The 21,313-nt window shown below is 45.7% G+C and overlaps 1 protein-coding gene across 1 annotated transcript in view; it reads left to right on the top strand.

The window, feature by feature from the left end:
• LOC121275664 (CUB domain-containing protein 1-like) overlaps positions 1 to 21,313 on the top strand; it is a 76,954-nt gene that overhangs the window by 31,293 nt on the left and 24,348 nt on the right. Inside the window, exons 4-6 of the mRNA XM_041183179.1 lie at positions 904 to 1,233; positions 18,280 to 18,510; positions 19,943 to 20,317. Coding sequence (XP_041039113.1) covers positions 904 to 1,233; positions 18,280 to 18,510; positions 19,943 to 20,317 — 936 coding nt within the window. The remainder of the gene's footprint in view (positions 1 to 903; positions 1,234 to 18,279; positions 18,511 to 19,942; positions 20,318 to 21,313) is intronic.

Consider the following 21,313-nt stretch of genomic DNA (forward strand, 5'->3'; position numbering starts at 1 on the left):
AGGGTGGTGGGAATCTGGAACTCTCTGCCTGAAAGGGTGGTAGAGGCAGAAACCCTCATAACATTTAAGAAGTATCTGGGTGTGCACTTGCGACGCCATGGCATACAAGGCTATGGGCCTAGTGCTAGAAAATGGGATTAGAATGGTTAGGTACTTGTTTGACCGGCGCAGACTTGATGGGCCGAAGGACCTTTTTCTGTGCTGTAGACCTCTATGACTCTGGGATGAGCAGGAAAACAAAATTGGAGGAGTGTAGATATCTTTGAGGATTGTAGTGCTGGAAGAGATTATAAAGGTAGGGAGGTGTGAGGCCATGGAGGGACAAGGCTGAGCTTTTTACAATAGAGGTGTTTCTGAACAACGAGCCAATATAGGTCCTTGAGCCCAGGGGTGATGGGCAAACTGGTTCACTACCATAACCATTGACTATTGCGTGTGAATGTGTGTGTACTACATATGTAGGCATTGACTTTACAAGGTGGTTCAATATCATGCAGCTCCAATTCTTCCAACTTGATATTGGGGTGGTGGGTGAAAAGGTTTCCACAATCGACATTCGAGAAGGATTTTATTGTGCTCAAAAAGAGATAGAGGTGATTAGCAAAGACGATGGTAGGTATCAAGCAATTCAATGAGAAATGTTAAGAAAATTAAGTGTGTTGTCTTCGGAAAAGGTAAAATCTGAGCTAAGTCATTTGAAATTTTCATGGTTATGAAGGGGTTTGAGGAAATTGTTCCAAGTTGGGGGGGAGGGGTGGGGAATAGGTTAGTGGGATTGATCTCTTAGGGATGGGGAGGTAGAGCGAAGCCAATCCTCTTGGACCTATGGTACCTCTTCTGTTCATGAAGATACTTGAGTTGTTGGTGCTGAATTCTAACTACCGATCTCTTACCTAATTCAAGATTTCGGTGTTGTCGACGTGGTGCTACAGCCAGGTCCTCCTGCCTACTTCATGTCAGCAAACTGGTCCGGTGGGTTTCCAAATGATGAGCTGATGTCGTGGAATTTTTCTGTTCCTTCGCACTACCATGCCACTGTCACCGTAGAGATTTCCACCCTTCCTAAGTGTGTGAAGAGGACGGTTGAGCTGTGCAACGGCCCACCATTGCACGAGATGATGACAAAGAAATATGAAGCAGATTTTGGGCTGACCTTGCAGAACTGTGACACGGACCAAACGAGTTCTGAAGTGTTAACCTTTATGTTCAAAGTTGAACTCTTTCACTATGGAGGTGAGTGTTTCTCATTATTTATAACGATGTCGCTCCTTTAATACTGCGGGTTGGGTCCTTAATAGTACGGATTCATTCTTGTTCAGTTTTTATGTTCCGTCTCCATCCTAGGTCAATGGGTAACACTTTCACCTCTGAATCGCTCCCTAACAGCACTGTGGGTGTACCTACACCACATGGACCACATGTTGAAATAAGGCAACCTTGTCAAGGGTAGTTGGGGATGGACGATAAACGCTGACCTAGCCCGCAACGCCCACATCCCATGAAAGAATTTTTTAAAATATAGAACCGAAGCAGGCCATTTGGCCAATCGAGGCGTTGAGACTCTTTTGAAGAGCAACCCTATTGGCCCCACTCCACCTTTCATTCCCCAAATCCCTGCAATGTTTTTCTCCTTCAAGTCTTTATCCAATTTCCTTTCGAAGGCTAATACTGAAGCTATTTCTATTGCCCCCTCAGGCCGTACGCTCTGAATCCTAATCACGCGTGCGTTTTTTAAAAAAAAAAACAAGTTTCTCCTTGTGTCACCTCTGATCCTTTTGACAATCAGCAAGTCAGGCATCAAGTCCCACTGCATGGACACTCCAATACGATACTGAGGGATTGATTCACAGTCAGAGGTGTTGCTTCTCAGATGAGACTTTAAACCAAAGCCCCGACCGTCCTCTTGGCTGGATGTGAAACACCCCATGGCATGATTCTGAATTAGAGCAAGGTCGTTCTGTTCTCCCCAGTGTCCTGCCCAATATTCGTCCTGCACAACCAACATCACTAAAGGTCATTGTCACAATGACGTTTGTGGGATCTTGCTGTGCAAAAATTGGCCTTTCCTACATTACACCAATGGCTACAGTTCATTGGTCCCTGTTGCCTGTTTTGGAATATCCTGAGGTTGTGAAAGACGCTATGAAAATGCAGTTCTTTCTCTCTGTTGTGCTTACTTTTTAATCCTTCTCCTCCACTTTTTCTTCCACCTCCCTCCCCACTTTCCTGCTCTAGCCCCCACCCCGCCCAACATATCCCTCCCTGCCCAAGGGATGATCCATCCCTGTGTCTCCTGAGATACTCTGCAGCTGATAACTGGGTTGTGCGAGCAAGGTACAGGTGTTTTTAACTCTTTGCGAGGTGGTACTTTGCATCTACCTGCTTTCCCCGCACTCCCTTTTGCAGGAAATTGCCGAACAATTTAATTGAAGATACATCCAGGTGACAAATGAGCCCGAGGCACTGTCCGATATAATTAACGCTGCCCATTCAGCATTTCTAATTGTGCGTTTTGTTAGAATTTTACCCTGTTTCCACAGCAACAGGAATTAATTCTTTGGTAACGTTCCTGGGCTTGCTTGCCTCCTGGCTGCTTGTCACCCAGTTGGTGTCTGCAACTGAACAAAGATCGTTGCTTGCGTAACGCTTGGAGGCCGCTTCATTGTAAGAATTAGTGTTTGTATCTGACTCGGCTGGGAATGAGTTCAGGATGGGGCTTGCGATTCACTTGGAAACATAAACAGCTTGCAACAAGGCGTTAGGAAAGTAAGCTCAACATCCACTTAGTTTTTTTTTTCCACGGTTAAACATTAGGCATCATAAACTCAGATTTGCATTTTGTACCATTCCTCCCTCTTCTTTTTCCCAAACTAATTGACAGGTGCTGATAATGATATGGGGGTGGGTGAGGGGGCGGGAGAACTGAAAGAATGGCTGAACCCGAGGAAGTGAGAGAACTGAATTAATGTGTGCACAGTTCAAAGAACATCACACAACTCGATTCTCTTCCCCTCAGTAAGCAGCCAGCTAAAATCAATAGCGCTCTTTCAGTGGAGAGGTGGTTTCCTGGGCTGATTTCGATTGATTGACATGAAGCTCGTCCACTGTGCCATCCAGTCCCCACTAAGCATTACTGATCGAGAGATGATTCATTTCTTTCGATGAATAGCTCTTTTATACCTGGTGTCTGCATTTGGCAGCGAGCCTACATCTTAGGACCCCTGCCAATTTAATATCAAGCCTGACCAACTTCCAAGGGTCATGAGGACTCGAAACGTCAACTCTTTTCTTCTCCGCCGATGCTGCCAGACCTGCTGAGTTTTTTCAGGTAATTCTGTTTTTGTTTTGGATTTCCAGCATCCGCAGTTTTTTTGTTTTTTTCCCTCCTTCTTTTACCTGCTGCTCCCGACATGTCAATTGGAATCTCCTACCTGCTGCTACTATCAGCTCAGGAAAGCTGCAGTGTTCTTGCAGCGACCACTGGAGATTGGATAGATGAAGAAGTGCTTTGACATTAGGAGGGGGCGCAAGATTGTGCCAATAGTATGTGATAGTGCCAGCCATGATTCCGCTGGTAGCACACTCGTCCGAAAGTGCAAGCCCCACTCCAGAAACCTAGCACTCCAGCGCAGTACTGAGGAAGTGCTGCACTGTTGGATATGCCATCATGAGACGTTAAACTGAGAGCCCTGTCCGCGCTCTCAGGCCACAGGTTATCCCATGGCACTATTGTGACAAAGAGCAGGGGAGTTATCCCTTGTGCCCTGGGCAGTTTTGATCCCTCGATCAACATCAAGCACACCGATTATCTGCTCATTAGCATGTTGCTGTGTGGGAGCTTGCTGTGCTTAATTGGTTGCTGTGTTTCCTACATCACAGCAGTGATTCTACGTCAAAAAAGTACTTCATTGGTTGTAAGCACTTTGGAACGTCCTGAGGTGGTGAACGGCGGTATATAAATGCAAAGACTGACTTTCTAGTAAATTGTAGATGTGGAGAAAGGTGGCTAGAATGAAAAGGGCATAAGAAAGAAAACTGCCTGTGAGACCAATTAAATTTCCTATCTGGCATCTTGTATTGCTTGTTCAATTTGTAATAATTCCTGAGCAGTTGTCTTGGTTGAATCTTGTTAAATTTGTGCGTGTCTAAGACGGAACTGGAAAAACAGCAGAGAGGTGGTTGACTTTAAGGAGGACAATCCTGGAAGAACTAGACAATTATTTCAGCGAGTGGAGGCATTTTAAATAATTAAGCTGAAAGCAAAATACTACAGATGCTGCAAATCTGAAACAGAAAATGCAGGAAATCCACGAGCCGTATTGGTGTAGAGAGAAAGGACGCCAGCATTTCAGGTCGGAGTGAGTGGTTAGGATCAGGAATGCACTAGCAGAGAGTGTGGTGGAGGCAGATTCAATCTTGGATTTCGAAAGAGAATTGGGTAATTATCTGAAGACAAAAAAAAAAATAATTGCAGGGCTACAGGGAAAAGGCAGGAGAGAGAAAAGAGGCGAGTTGCTCTTGCAGGGGGGCAGCACAGAGACATGATGGGCCAAATGGCCTCCTCCTATGACTTTGGAGGTGTTTTAAGATGCAATTTAGTTCAATATTTTCTCAAGTCCTTTGTCTCCCCGCATAAAAGCCTTCCTTTGTCCCAATCTGAGTAGGACTGCAAACTTGATTTCTCTCTCTGAAGGGTGATATAATTCGCATTCCTTTAGATCAACATTGCATTTTGGACACCAAAACATGGAAGGAATTGTAAGACAGATTATTAAAAATCAAAATTTTTGGTTGAACAATTTACTGATTTGACTATGGGGTGGCCAGGTTGATGAAATAATTCTGGTACTGAATTAAGGTTTTTTAACCAGACCCAGTTGGGTCTCGTATCTAATTGAGAGAAAAAGATCATAAAAGCAGCAAATGTAACTGATGCAAAGCACAACAGAGCGTGTATTAGAAGTGGCTGAATTTGTGGACGGAAGTCAAATGCCTAAATTCTCTCCATGAACCGAGGGATTGTGGGGAGGAGGATAGGGACAGCATGAACAGAGAGGGGGAAGGAAGGTAGGAAGGTTCCAGAGTTAACGGAGGGGAAAGAGGATGGTAGGATGAACTCTGAGGAGAGGGGTGGTCTGCCATCATGAAGATGGAGCAGAGTTGCCAGCATAGGCATGAAGGGAAGCTAAGGGCAGGATTTTGTCCTTCTCGCTCGGGACCCCTATGTTTGTGTCAAATGGGGGAATCACAACTGTTCGGGAACAGTCACCCGATGGTGTGTTTCCTAAATTGGCCCATTAGTGTCTAGAGGGCAGGCTCACCGTTCAATTAAGGAGGGTGGGTGGACACTTGAAGCTGAGGGCCAGTAGGAGGCCATTGCCTTAAGGATTGGAGTCAGATCAGAGAAGCTTCACTCGGCTAATTACTGGGCTGAAGGGCTTGTCTTATGTGGAAAGTTTGAGCAGGTTGAGCCTCTAGCCATTGTAGTTTGGAAGAGTGAGAGGTGAACTTATTGAAATATATAAGATTCTGAGGAGGCTTGACAGGGTAGTTGCTGGGAGAATGTTTCCTCCTGGGAGAATCTAGAACTGGGGGCACGGTTTCAGATGGAGATCGGAAGGAATTTCTTCTCTCGGAGGGTATAGTTGGCCTTTGGAATTCGCTTCCACAGAGAGCGGTGGAGGTTGGGTTATTGAATATATTCGAGGCTGAGTTAGATGGAGATCGACAAGGGAGTCAAGGGTTATAGGGACAGGCAGGAAAGTGGAGTTGAGGCCACGATCAAATCAGCCATGATCTTGTCAAACAGCGGAGTAGGCTTGGTGGACCGAATGGCCTACAGCTGCTCCTGCATGGAAGGGAACTATGGGCTGCCTTTTTAGGTAAGGGGGAGGGAGGGCTCCTCCATTCCTAATGTGTCCTCTCTTCAACTTTTCAAACTTCTCAACAAAACATGGCCATAGCAGCCTGGCCACCAGTTGGGTGTTGGGTTGGATTGGATTGGGGGGTTGGGTTGGGCAGAGGGGGTGGGTTGGGTTTGGGGTGGTGGGGTTGGACACGGGGTGAGGGGTGTGTTGCGGGGTGGGGGGGTGGTGGTGGGGTGGGACTGTGGCTGTGGCTGCAGCTCTTGGGGGCTTTGGGAGGGGCAGTAAGCGGCTGTGGCCGCAGCTGAAGCTAGGCAGCTGGGGAGGGCCTCAGAACCTGCCTGGAGAGGGGCCACCTCCCATCTTCTGCCTGGAGGGTACCTCCAAACAATGGGCATTAGTTGGGCTTTAAAGACCCTTAACTGGCTGCTAGCCATCTGTGGATTTTCACACCTACCCGTCCCGTCCTGTCCCGTCCTGTCCCATCCCAATCAGGCCTAAAAATCCTGCTGAGAGTCCCGGGGAACTGCATCTGCAGGGTTGGGCACCTCTACGAATTTCGGGGGCGGGAGAGAATGCGTAAGTGTTGTTTGCTTTTGGAGGCGCTGAGTTTAGTGGATCCATTGAAAATGCAAATATTGTTTCGATCTTTTAAACTTAAACTTTAAAAGCAAAATACAAGCTGGAACATAGACTGTTTTAATGTACAAAGGTTTTCTAAAGAACATACCCCTGAACCACTTTAAAAATGCACAAGTAGGTGAAGGGAATGAGGGTGCAGAATTTGAGAGGACGACAACTCTAAAATTTGCTGCCTACAGACCGAGCTGCAATCGTCCTGTGGTTAGTAACACCTGGTGCTGTTTGCTGTAACTTTAAGACTTCCTCTCTCCAAATAATTGATCATTCACTGTCATTGGAGAAGCGAAGTCTTAAAATGGGAAAAGAAATAATTAATTTTGAAATTGCGAGTGAGTACACGTTTTCAATAATATCGAGCAAATTCCCTTGATGAAAAAATGCAATTCCCAATCTTGGATGAAAATGTAAACTGAAGTGTGAAAAGTCTCCAGAGGTTACTGGAGATCTGATGTAAAAACAAAATATTGGAAAAACTCAGCAGGTTTGGCAGCATCTGTGGAGAGGGAAACAGAGTATGTGTTTCAAGCCCAGTATGACTCTTCTTTGGAACTTGGGTGACTGTTTTTATGTTAAGTAACCAACCTATTCCCAGCCTGTCCCTGGCTCTGGTAAAAGCAGCCTCAACCTTCCCACTCGAAAGTGGAGGAGGTGGCGTAGTGGTAATTTCGCTGCACTAGTAATCCAGAGACACGGGCTAATGCTCTGGGGACATGAGTTCAAATCCCACCCACCACAGTAGCTAGTGGGATTTAAATTCAATTAATAAATCTGGACTTAAAAAGTTAGTCTTAGTAATAGTGACCATTGTCAATTGTCATAAAAACCCATTTGGTTTACCTCACACCCCTTTCAGAAAGAAATCTGCTATCCTCACCTGGTCTGGCCTACCATACGTGTGGGTCTCCAGACCCACAGTAATATTGTTGACTCTTAAATAGCCTAGCAAGGCACTCAGTTGTATCAAAACTGCTACAAAGCCTACAGAAAGGAATGAAACTGGACAGATCATTCGGCATTGACCCAGGCACCAGAAATGACAGAGGCCAACCCGGCCCTAACATCTTGGGGCTTGTGCCAAAATTGGGAGAGCTGTCCACAGACTAGTCAAGCAACAGCCGACATAGTCATTCTCATGGAGTCATACCTTACAGAAAATGTCCCAGGCACCATCACCATCCCAGCACTGACAGGGCAGACCCACCGGAGGTGGCGGCATGGTGGTTACAGTCAGGAGGGAGTTGCCCTGGAAATTCTCAACATTGACTGTGGACCCCATGAAGCCTCATGGCATCAGCCCAAACATGGGCAAGGTTGCCAACTACCGCCACCCAGCCCGCCCCACCACTCCAGCAGCTGATGAATCAGTACTCTTCCATGTTGAACACCACCTGGAAAAAGCACTGAGGGTGCCAAGGGTACAGAATGTGCTCTGGGTGGGGGACTTCAATATTAAAGGGTGGCTTGTTAGCACCACTACTGAGTCCAAAAGGACATAGCTACCCCAGACCCAGTCTAGCAGCTGGTGAGGGAAACGATCAAGAGAGAAAAACCTTCTTCACTTCATCCTCACCAATCTACCTGGTGCTGCCCATGATAGTATCAGTAGGAGTGACCACCTCACAGTTCATGTGGAGACTATGTCCTGTCTTCACATTGACGATACCCTCCACCATGTTATGTGGCACTTCCATCGTGCTAAATGGGATAGATTTAGAACAGATCTAGCAACTCAACACTGGGCAACCATGAGGTGCTGTGGCCATCAGCAGCTGTAGAATTGTACTCAAAACACAGTCTGTAACCTCATGGCCCGGCATATCCCCCACTCTACCATTACCATCAAGCTGGAGGAGCAACACTGGGTCAATGAAGAGTGCAGCATCAGGTACACCTGAAAATGAAGTAAAATCCTGATGACGCTACAACAACACAGGACTACTTGTGTGACAAACTGCAAAAGTAGCATGCGATAGGGCTAAGTAATCAGTGCGGTCATTCTTGAAAAATGCTAAGTCAAATTTGATGCTATTTATGTGTGTGTGTGAGTGGGAGAGGCGGGGTGGGGGGGGGGGGGTGGGGGGTTGGGGTGGGGGGGGCGTGGAGACAGTCCAGAGGGGGAGAGGTTGGAGGAGGGTTGGTGGGAGGTTGCAGGGGAGAGAAGGGGAGGTTAGAGAGGGTAGAGGGGAGTTGGGGTTGGCAGGTGGGAGTTAGGAGGGAGGTTGAGTTGGGGGGAGTTTGGAGCAAAGGATTGGGGTGGGGAGGTTGGGGGGAAGTTAGAGGGAGTTTTCAGGCAGCATTGGTGGGGAGGTTAGCTACAGAGTGAATTGTTTTTGTAAATGTAGTGATTTCTTTGTAGCCACTTTCCTAACATCAGTTGATTACTCTGTGGTTAATTATCATTAGAGAATCAGCATTGGGCCCCCAATTTCACCATTGCTACAGTCACTCTACCCACTGCATGCGGGTGTAATGAAAGAAAGACATTTATACAGCACTTTTCACAATGTCCCAGATCGCTTTACAGCCAATTAAGTATTTTTGAGTTGTAGTCACTGGTATAATGTAGACAATCTTATCAAATGGCATAGCAGGCTTGAGGAGCTGAATGGCCTATTCCTGCTCCTAATACAAATGTTCATATATCATTCTGGATGGATGGGATGAGCTGAGCCAGATGGCCTTTGTCATCCATAATTATCTTGCGAGTGGAGGGTGGAATTGTGGCTGGAGTTCTGTTTATTTTAATTAATGGAAGTTTACTGAGCAGGTTTTATGGGGTGAGATTGCCAGGACAGGAGTGCGTAATGGGCTCATAATGAATCAGTAACCTGTTTTACACTGCACAAGATTCTCAAGAATCTTCTCCATTGACTTCAATCTTGTCCTTTTATCTGTTATCCCATTGTTACTTACCTGTTATCTCACTTTATCTTGCATGAGTTTTTTGAGGTATTGAACTATCATGATAAAGTTGTGTTGCATAGTAGGTATTGAAAATGTATTGTAGCGAGAAGCAACAATCAGCAGAGTCTTCAGGCTTGATCAAGAAAACAGATAGAATTGTGAACCATTCAGTCTTTGTGCTCTGGCCTCTTAAAAGTTATGATGCACAGAGACACCTGAGGGCTCTAACGCTTCTCATCGACGGTGGAGACCTATATTTTTCAATCATTCCGCTCTGTTGCTCAGGAGATCTTTCTACCCTGTGAGATTACTGATAAAATAGAATCCAATTACACCCCTTGTATGAAATAATTATATTGAATGATGTCATGCACCCGGGCAGAAGAAAGTCGTCGTCTTCTCTTCCTACGGAATGGAAAATATCTTGTGCAATTTATCTGGGCTGCAAGTATTGAAGCATTCCCCCAAATATGAATTCACTGTCACTGTGTCCACATGATGCGATGTGCAGAACATGTTAAACAGGGCTGAGGCAGTCACCAAAATCAGTGTTATCATCTGCACAGTGTTATAAATAACTAATGGGGTATTTTCCTGTCATATTAACAGTATTGCACAATGCTGTTAAAGTAAAATTTGTACTTTCTGGTTTGTTTAATAGTCATGGTGGGGTCACCTATACGATGCACAGAAATTAACACCACATTATATCATTGCTGCTCTTAATATTAACGAACCACGCTACATATATATCGGATAATATTTGCAACCAGATGCCAACAATGGCTGTTATCATTTTACTAGGACCTTTCTGTGATTGTTTGGTGAATCTTGAAAGGGGAAAAATATCATGCAGGATTGAGGTGGAGGAATAAGAGGCCCGGAGACAGGAGAAGCACCGACGCCCATGATTTCTCTTCCTGGCCCCGCCTGGAAGGACAAAGGCAGCAGATGCATGGAAACACTATCACCTGCAAGTTCCCTTCCAAGCCTCACTCCATCCTGACTTGGAAATATATCACCGTTCCTTCACTGTGTTGGGTCAAAATCCTGGCACTCCCTCCCTAACAGCACTGTGGGTGTACCTACACCACACGGACTGCAGAGGTTCAAGAAGGCAGCTCACCAAGATAACAAGATCAGTTTAGGCCACAATTGGATGCCACACAAATCAGTTCACCCATTGGGAGATGGCAGAGGTCTAGGTGAAGGCATGTACAAGGTGATGGTGTCCAGTTAATATAAGGAGGGGTTGCATTATTACAACTCCCTGGGCCATACTACTACATAGCTAGATATTGCACAGTAAAGGTCTATTTCAGATTTTATGGATGTGGGAACACCTTATGGGATGAAGTATTGTGCAGACTCTGTCGTGAACACTTCTTCCCTTGCGTTCATTTCATTAGCTCAGGGTAGAAGGAAGTGATCAGTACACCTTGTTTTAGATGTTGAACTGAGGCCCCATCTATTCTCAGGTAGATTTAAAATATCCCGTTTTCGAAGAGAACAGGGGAGTTATCCCTGGTGTCCTAGCCACTTTTTATTCCTCAATAAACACAACCAAAATCAGATTATCTGGTCATTATCACATTGTTATATGTGGGAGCTTGCTGTGCACAAATTGACTGCTGGGTTTCCTATGTTAACTTACAACAGTGACTACACTTCAAAAATACTTCATTGGCTGTAAAGTGCTTTGGGATGCCCCTGTGGTCATGAAGGGCGCTATATAAATGCAAGTCTTTGAGTGAAGCAAGACTCAACAACAATGTCCAGAGATACAACCAGCTGCCCTGGCCCCTCAGCCCCTTGACCCTTCTATAAAGCATGGGGAGTCATCCATCTCCTCTGATCCACTCTTGCAAGGCATCTGCAAGAAAAATAAGAATAGGTGCCCATAGGGTAGGGGTTTCCAGACTGTGGTCTGCCAGTGGGGGTCAAAGGACAAGATTTTGGTGTTGCGAGTTTGAAGGCAGAGGTGACAGCTGTGGAGCTCGGACTGAGTTTTGACAGCTTGCAAAATGCCTTTATGAGAATGATCCCAGGAATGAAAGGCTTTACATATGAGGAACGTTTGAGGACTCTGGTTCTATACTCGATGGAGTTTAGAAGGATGAGGGGGGATCTGATTGAAACTTACAGAATACTGAAAGGCCTGGATAGAGTGGACGTGGGGAAGATGTTTCCATTAGTAGGAGAGACTAGGACCCGAGGGCACAGCCTCAGAGTAAAGGGAAGACCTTTTAGAACAGAGATGAGGAGAAACTTCTTTAGCCAGAGAGTGGTGAATCTATGGAATTCATTGCCACAAAAGGCTGTGGAGGCCAGGTCATTGAGTGTATTTAAGACCGAGATAGATAGGTTCTCGATTGGTAAGGGGATCAAAGGTTACGGGGAGAAGGCGGGAGAATGGGGTTGAGAAACTTATCAGCCATGATTGAATGGCGGAGCAGACTTGATGGGCCAAATGGCCTAATTTCTGCTCCTATGTCTTATGGTCTTTAAATATTTGTGGGTTTTTTCTGTTGGTGGGCATACCCGAATGATCTGATCTATGGGGCCTGATAGCTGTTACCGCCACAGCCTGTAAAAGGGTAGGTTTTTTTTTGCAAACCTTGCAGTTTCAACACCCGGCTCCAACCTTCCCACTCCCAAACACTCAACAACTCCCTCCCCCAGTTTCCACTCCAGGGTCATTTGAAGTCTGAAGCTTTGAAATGGGGTCACATTGGGGAATAGATCAGGAGGCACTGCTACAGGGAGATGGTCATTCCTCTAAACCCTGACTCTAATCAGCAGGAGATCTGGTAGCTTTGAAAATGAGGAACCTGCCCCTTCTCCTCCTTTGGATGGAAGTCATGGGAACTAAATTATCTGCCAGACCAGACAGTCTGCTGTGCTCAATGAATGAAGCCAACCCAATATTTTAGATGTGAACTACTTCTAACATGTGCAGTACACTTGGAGCAGCACTCAAAAATGAGAGTAGGTATCCATAGACAGAATTCAAAGAATTGAAATATGCAAAAGAATATCTCCAAACTTCAGAACTCTTCAATACAAGACCTGAAGGCTCTTGTCTCTCTTGGAGAAAATCTCATTTCCAACTTTAAGAACTAAACCTCATTCAGGCAGAATATCTTGCATCGAATGCAATAGCGGGGTAAGTCCAGGAAACCCCTGCGCTTGGGATTGATGGTGGACAGGCGGTTACTGGTGAATGAGGCCAGTGGTGACTCAACTGGTGCATCAAGGGATGCCTCAAAGTTCAAGGAAGCTTGGGAGTCGGGGGAAGTTTATGCAAAGTATTCAAGCTCCAGAGACAGTCCCTGTAAGTTTCCTGTCTGGAAGAAATTTCCCACACCTTTTCAGCATCAATGATCCACCCGCAACAGCAAGGAAAATCACCCCTTTTTTGTCTGATGTAACATTATGTTTCAAGTATGAACAGTCATACATGGCCACAATGAGCAATGCGACCACTCACTCTCTCTGCATGTTTAATCATGAATGGTTCTGATGTAACATTGCATTCTACATGAACAGATCACTACCCAGATCCACTTGTAACTCTTCAGTATCACATTCCAGTTTAGTCAGTTGGTACAAGTCTCCAATTCCTTCTCCAACCTCAGATGCAAAGTCAAAGAATTGTGGCACAGCAGATGTCTCAAATTGATCCCACTGATCAAGATAACTTTAAAAAGAGTTTAAGTATGTGTGCCCAATTATATTGTGGTTCTTTACTAATCAGAGAGTTGGGATAATGGGCAGGTACTTTAATTGGCAGGATGTGCCAAGTGGTATCCTGTAAGGATTAGTGTTGGAGCCTCAACTAATCACTGTATTTATTAATGACTTAAATGATGGAATAGAAAGCCACATATCCAAATTTGCTGACAACACAAAGATCGGTGCCACTGGGGACATGATTTCAAAATAAGGGGGAAGCCACTTAGGACTGAGATGAGGAGAATTGTTTTCACTCAGAGGGTTGTGAATCTTTGGGATTCTCTACCCCAGAGGGCTGTGGAAGCTTAGTCATTGAGTACGTTCAAAGCAGAGATTGACAGATTTCTAAATATCAATGACATTAAGAGATATGGGGATAGTGTGGGTTAAAGGCATTGAAGTGGATGATTGGCCGTGATCATATTGAATGGCGGAGCAAGCTCAATGGGCTGAATGGCCTACGCCTGCTCCTATGTTCCCTTTGTGAGTAGTGTAGAAAGGAGGGTAACATTACAAAGAGATGTTGATAGATTCAGTGAACGGGCAAAGCTGTGTCAAATGGAATTCAACGGAGGCAAATATGAGTTCATCCTCTTTGGACCTAAAAAGTATCGAACAGGGCACTTTCTATATGGGGAGAAACTAGAAACACTGGCGGTCCAAAGAGATTTAGGGGCTCCATGTACACCTTAGAGCACCAACCTTAGGAAGGATATATTGGCCTTGGAGGAAATGTAGCATAGATTTATCAAAATGATACCTGGATTCCAAGGATTCTCTGGACTAATAATCCAGAGGCCCAGGCTAATGCTCTGGGGACATGGGTTCAAATCCCATCACGGCAGCTGGTAGAATTTAAATTTGATAAAATCTGGAGTTGAAAATTAGTCTCCATAATAGTGACTCTGAAATTATCATCGATTGTCATAAAAACCCAGTGGGTTTACTAACTAATTTAGAGGAGAGATTTCACAAATTAGGGTTGTATTCCCTGGAATTTGGAAGATTAAGATGTGATTTGGTTGAATCTTTCAAGACATTAAGGAAAACAGAGAGAAACTATTTCTGCTAGCTGAGGTACCTAAGATTAGGGGACATGGCCTAAAAATTAGAATCAGACCTTCCAGGAGTGAAGTTAAGAAACACTTCTATGCAGAAAGAGTGCTAGAGGTTTGGAACTCTCTTCCACAAATAGCAATTGATGTTAGGTCATTTGTTAATTTTAAAACCGAGATTGGTTAACAAAAATCCTATCAAAGGAATTAAAGGTCATTGGGCAAAGATGAGTATATGAAGCAGATTATCCACCATCTCGTTGAATGGGTAGTGGGTTTGAGAGACTAAGTGGGCTCTGCCTGTTCCAGTGACTCTACGACAGGACAAAGGGTGGCAGCTTCTGACTGTCAGGCAAATCGGAGCAGCTGCATTAAATAATTTCAATTTGTCTTCCTGCCGGGTTTTCCAAAGTCTGTCACCATGGTTACCCAACAGAGGAAAGGCCGGGAAAGATCATTAAAGAAACTTGAAGCCCCCCCCCACCTGCAAGGTTGAAATTAATGATCTGATTCTGCTGATCCTAGTACAGCACTTTTATCACTTTAAGTATAATTTCTGCCTATGGACCAAGAATGAAATAAATATTTAATGTGCTACTGAACTTGCTGACTGCAATTTGAATGAAGTAAGCTTTCACCATACTAATGATCGGTGGTTATGTTTAAAATTATCCCTTGGGTGTGGACAATTAAAGGTAATGGCACCTTTTTAAAGGTGGCAGTCTAATGGTGCAGTGGGTAGTGTCCCTGTCTCTGAACCAGAAACTCCAGGTTCAAGTCTCACCCCAGGACTTCATGGCCAAGGAAGGTGTGTTCATAATGTGGCCAAATTGGTTGAGTATCAACTTGCAAATCCTTTCAACACACACCAATAGCAGGCGATAGGGGTGGGAGAGATTCCTAATCAGCCATGTGATGGAAAGAAATTGGTACCTCTACCATCACTATCCATAGCTCCAGGCTACAACATCGGAGCTTGGGCTCCCTGAGTGTACTGTAACCCACCACCACCATCAACTTTTAATGAAAAACACGAGGCATCCAGTGGGGGTTGACAGGGCCCTCGACCGTGTCTGACCCATCTCCCGCACCTCTGCCCTCACCCCTTCCACTCCCTCACGGAACCATGATGGGGTCCTCCTTGTCGTCGCTTTTCACTCCTCCAGCCTCCGTATTTAAAGGATCATCCTCTGCCATTTCCACCAATTCCAGCATGATACCACCACCAAACATACCTTTCCCTTACCTCCCCTGTCAGCATTCTGTAGGGACACCCTGATCCACTCCTCCATCACCCCCAACTCCTCGTCACCTTCCCATGCAATCACAGAAGGTGCAACACCTGCCCCTTTACCTCCTTCCCCGGCACCGTCTAAAGCCCCAAACACTCCTTTCAGGTGAAGCAGCGTTTCACTTGCACCTCCTTCAATTTGGTCTACTGTATTTGCTGCTCCCAATGTGGTCTCCTCTACATTACGGAGACCAAATGCAGACTGGGTGATTGCTTTGCAGAACACCTTTGGTCTGTCCGCAAGCATGACCCAGACCTCCCTGTCGCTTGCCATTTCAACACTCCACCCTGCTCTCATGCCCACATGTCTGTCCTTGGCCTGCTGCATTGTTCCAGTGAAGCCCAACGCAAACTGGAGGAACAGCACCTCATCTTCCGACTAGGCACTTTACAGCCTTCCAGACTGAATATTGAGTTCAACAACTTCAGGTCATGAACTCTATCCTCTATCTACACCCCTTTTTTAATCCAATTTCTATTTATTTATTCATTCTTTATTATTTTATTTATTTGTTCAGTTTTTTTATCCTTTGTCCCTAAACCACTCCCCCCCCCCCACCCCATGGCCATCTGTCACTCGTCTTCATGTTGTGCTTTCACAGAGCACTGACCCTAGTTCTGCTATTAACATCTTTATGCCACTATGAGCACCTTCTTTACTCTTTACCGCTACCATTAGCACTCCCTTTTGTCTTGTGTCTCTGACATCTTTGTCAATCTTTTCTTAGCTGTCACTTATCCCTGACCTTCAATTTTGTTACACCTGCCTCTTAAACAGCATAAAATCAACCTTATTTCTACTTCTCTTAAGCTCTGAAGAAGAGTCATACGGACTCCAAACATTAACTGTTTCTCTCTCCACAGGTGCAGCCAGACCTGCTGAGTTTTTCCAGCATTTTCCTTTCTTATTTGATTTCCAACATCCACAGTATTTTGCTTTTAATCTGTTTTTATGAGGTTTATTTGAAGGATAAATATCAGCCAGAACACCTCTAACAACTGCCCTGCTTAGGGCCAATGGGATTTTTTTTTTACATCCACTGTAAGGGCAGACAGGGCCTTGGTTTAGATCCTGTCTTTGGGATGAAATATTCTGACAGTGCAGCACTCCCTCAGTACAGCACCAGAATGTCAGTCTGGAGAGGGATTTGAACCCACAGCCTTGCCAACTCAGAGGTTAGAGTGCTACCAACTGAGCTACAGTTGACAGTTCAAGCACTTTGATGTCAAAACCAGTTTTTTTTTAGTGCCTTTATGTAGGCGAAACTGTGTGTCCATATTATCCCAGCAGAGTCTTATCAACATTTTAGAAAGAGTCCAGTATTCTGAAATGGCTCTGGATTTGTGGACCTGCATTATTCAGACTAAAACTGCATTGATAATAATATAAGGACATCAGCAATTATCATTATTTTAAGTATAGCAAACCAGAAATTCAGATTTCGCTATACAACCATCAAGCAAACTGACCTTCTCGATGTTTTGTTTTTTGTTTAAGCCTAAGTTAATCTTAGTTAACTCACCAAGGCTCCTTAGACAGCACCTTCAAAACCCACAACCTCTGCCATCTAGAAGGACAAGGGTAGCAGATCCATGGGAACACCACCACCTGGAAGTTGCCCTCCAAGTCATTTGCCATCCTGACCTTGGAAATATATCGTCGCTCCTTCCCTGTCGCTGGGTCAAAACCCTGGAACTCCCTCCCTATCAGCGCTGTGGGTGTACCTACAGCACATGGACTGCAGCAGTTCAAGAAGGCAGCTCACCACCACCTTCTCAAGGGCAACTAAGGATGGACAATAAATGTTGGCCCAGCCAGCAAAGCCCACATCCCTGAATGAAAAAAAAAATGCTGTTTCCTCATCTTATATTTAGACCCCGATTTAAGCAGTTAAGATGGTATAAATTAGATAAACCTGAAGTTGAAGTGTGTGCTGTTATTCATGCCTTTGTTACCTCCAGATGTGACTATTTTAATGGACTCCTGGCTGACCTCTTGTTAGACCCTCCTGACCCTCCATAAACCTGAGTTCATCCAAAACTTGCACCAGATCCCACTTACCCCTCACCCCTGTGCTCTCTTATTTACAGTGACCCCCCTCCCCCCACCCCCCCACCGCAAGCAACATTATGATTTTAGAAATCTCATCCTGGTTTTCAAATCCCTCCGTGTCCTCACCCTTCTCCATTTCTGCAATCTCCTCCAAACCCACAAGCCTCCAAGATGTCTGCGCTCCTCCAGTTCTGGCCAGCTTCAACGCGTCGCCCTTGGCAACGGTGCCTTCAGTTGCCTAGGCCCCAAGTTCTGGAATTCCCTCCCTGCACCTCTCCTCCTCTTGCTCTCCACCTCTTTTCCTCACTTAAAGAAGCTCCTGAAAAGCTACCTCCATGACCCAGCTTTTGATCACCTGACATAATATCATCTTATGTGGCTCGCTGTCAGCTTTCGTTTTAAGACGTCCCCTGTGAAGCACCTTGGGATGCATGAGAGGCGCTGTATAAACACAAGTTGTTGCTGTTGTTACGTTACAAGTCCGACGAACTTCCCTTGAGCCATGTAAAAGATTGTGGTGCACCGGTTGCGACTAGGCCAAAACAAACTTGGGATCGAACTTCCTGGAGCTGTGCGCATCGATATTACACCCGGCACTCTTTGCTTTGCCTCACAAATCAGACCGGAAAATCCGAAATCGAGTTTCCCTTTTCAAAAACAAAAAGGAACTGATTGATTCTGGCACTCCTCTGGGATGTTTTTTTTTCTCTAAAACTTTTGTTTTCAATCCTGCAGAAAGATTCGAGATTAAACTGAAAGAGGAGGACGGTTTCAGGGTGAAAATTAAGCAGATGAGGGAAGCCGGGGGAGATTCTTCGTTTCCGTTCTGCATCTGCAAGTGTCCTGACTGGAGATCCAACTGCAGCTCCGAGTTGCTGCTGGAGCCTGGGGACCACCTGTACATCTGTTTCCACTTTGGGTGCAACGCCACGCGAGACCTCAGTATAGAAGCCACCAAGAGTATCTGTAAGTAGTCTTTATTTCTCGAAACCATAAGGTCTGTTGAAGAATGTGCTGTCCCTGGGTCTCGCGTTTTCTTTCTTGGAGTTATGGCAGAAACGACTGGAATAACCTGGAAGTTTACCGGCTTTGGCCAAGATCTGGGGCCAGATTTTCAGGGCCCTCTGGGTGAAGGGTGGTGGGTGAGGGGGCCGTAAATACCAGTGCTGGCCGACTTGCCAGTTTCCCGATACCGTTCTTGGCGTTGGCCATTTTACAGGAGGTGAGCTCGGGAGCTGGGCGGTCTACCCGCTCCCAATGTGATGATTTGGGCTCTTTAAGGACCTTGTCTCCAATTAAAGGTGGCAGTGTGGAATTTTCCCATCAGCCCCCTGTTCCCCACACTGGTCGGGGGGGTTTGCTGGTTAGCTGCCTAGAGGCAGGCTTCTGGCAGCAGGCCAGTTGAGGGGCAGCTCTCTGGGCTGACCTAGAGGCCCAAGTGGCACTTAGTACTGGCAGGCCTTCCCAGAGGAGGCATCACTGGCCTCTCGCTGGCCACTACTCCCAACGCCTCTGTAAAATTCAGCCCAACTTTGGCCCAATCAATGTTTTGTTCACGTTCAGCCTCTTTGCTCTTGTGCCCCAATTAATAAGGCCCATATTGACCCTTTGTAACTCTGTATCTGCAGCTGCCAAAATGAGATCAGGTAAAGCAACGCGGTTTGGTAATTGAGTTACAAGCCTCATAGTTTCTCTGTGGTTTGTCAAAGGCTTCCTCAGGTCTGCCTTAGGCCAAAGTTTCAAAGTGGATGGGGGCAGGAGAACCAGCTGGGTTGACGCAACATGCAGGTTCAGGCAGAATGCTGGAGCTGGTCAGTCACACACTCCAGCCTTTAATTCTTTATTCAAGAACGAGAAAAACAACAAAATTTGTCTGACTTTTTAAAGGCTGAACTAATTTGAAACCGAGCAAGTGGTCACCCTGCATAAGAACAGAAAATACTGCGAGTACTCACGGCAGGCAACATCTGTAGGAAGGGAAATGGAACTAACGTTTCCTGTCGATGATCTCGCGCCTGAACTGGCAAAAGTTAGACTTGTAATAGGACTTAAGTAGGCGGAATCAGCAGTTGGGTGGGGGGGTTGGGGGGGGGCACCAATTTAAGGTGATTGCCAAAAGAACCAAAGGTGACATGAGGAAAATTGTTTTTATGCAGCGGGTGTTGAGGATCTAAAATGCGCTGCCCGAGGGGATGGCAGAGGCAGGTTCATTCGTGGCTTTCAAATGGGAATTGGATAATTATATCTGAAGAGATAAAGCCTTTCAGGGCTATGGGGGAAAGGCGGGGGAGTGGGACTAATGCGCTGCTGTTGCAGAGAGCCAGCATGGGCATGATAGGCCGAATGGTCTCCTCCTGTGCTGTGACCATTTTGTGATTTTTCTTTCTTTCTCGCAAAGCCTGTAACAATACAGAAGATTGTCATGTGACTAACATGGGCTTGACCTTGCCAGAGGCACTTTCAACGCTACCAGTGTCTCAGCAAACCTTCAAATGGGTACTCGAACAGCCGCCATCTTTGACGGTAGAGTTGGCCTCCGAGCGGTTGAAGCTGCGCCAGCTCCTTCCAGGCAAGACCTGCGATGGTGGCTTGATGTACAACATGAGTACATTCAGCCAGGATGGGGCCAGATCTATTGTCGGCCAGTTCTGTCCAAATGGAGCAATGGAGAAGATCCAGACAGCTGACCATGTGTTACTGGAGCTGAAGACGTCTGAAGGGTGGGATCCCAGCGACTTGGACATCAGACTATCTTTCATTCCACGTCTTACAGGTAACTAGTTAAAGAAAGACTCTCATTTATTTAAAGCTTTTCACGGCCACTGAATGTCTCGAAGAGCTTTACAGCCAATAAAGTACTTTTTTTTGAAGTGTAGGTACTATTGTAATGTAGGAAATGTGGCAGCCAATTTGTGCACAACAAGCTCCCACAAACAGCTATGTGATAAGTGACCAGGTACTTTGATTTTGTGATGTTGATTGGGGGATAAATATCATTGAGGACAGCAGAGATAACTCCTCTGCTACTCTTCAAAATGGTGCCATGAGATCTTTTACATCCACACTGACAACGCAGATGGGGCCTCTGTTTAATGGCTCATCCAAAAGACAGCACTCCCTCAGTACTGCACTGGAGTGTCGGCCTTGATAATTGTTCTCAGGCCCTGGGTTCAGGGCCCAGAACCTTGAATTCCTTCGAGAGTATCTTCTAAACCCGCGACCACTACCATCTAGAAGGACAAGGGCAGCAGATACGTGGGAACACCACCACTTGCAAGTTCCCCTCCAAACCACTCACCATCCTGACTTGGAAACATATCTCATTCCTTCACTGTCGCTGGGGCAAAATCCTAGAACTGCCTCCCTAACAGCACTGTGGGTGTAGCTACACCACAGGGACTGCAGCAGTTGAAGAAGATGCCTCATTACCACCTTCTCAAGGGCAATTAGGATGGGCAATAATTGCTGGCCTAGCCAGCGATGCCCACATCCTGTGAATGAATTTTTTTTAAAATGAACCATGTGATTCAGAGATGAGTGCTACTAACTAAGTCACATGGCAGAACAAGATCTGTCAGTGGTGGCAGTAGGTTCATAGCCTGTGTTCCAACAACAACCTTCGGGAAGCTGTGTGCCTTTGAGCTTCTTTGGGCCAAAAATCTTCAATGCTGCTCTGCCAGCAGAATGTGGTTTCTATTGATCCCGGCCCCACTGTGTACTGTCGGTTAACTGCGTTTAAATAGCAGTGATGGGCATCCACATCAATGCA

Source organism: Carcharodon carcharias, chromosome 3 (assembly GCF_017639515.1).
Source record: "Carcharodon carcharias isolate sCarCar2 chromosome 3, sCarCar2.pri, whole genome shotgun sequence".
NCBI lineage: Eukaryota > Metazoa > Chordata > Chondrichthyes > Lamniformes > Lamnidae > Carcharodon > Carcharodon carcharias.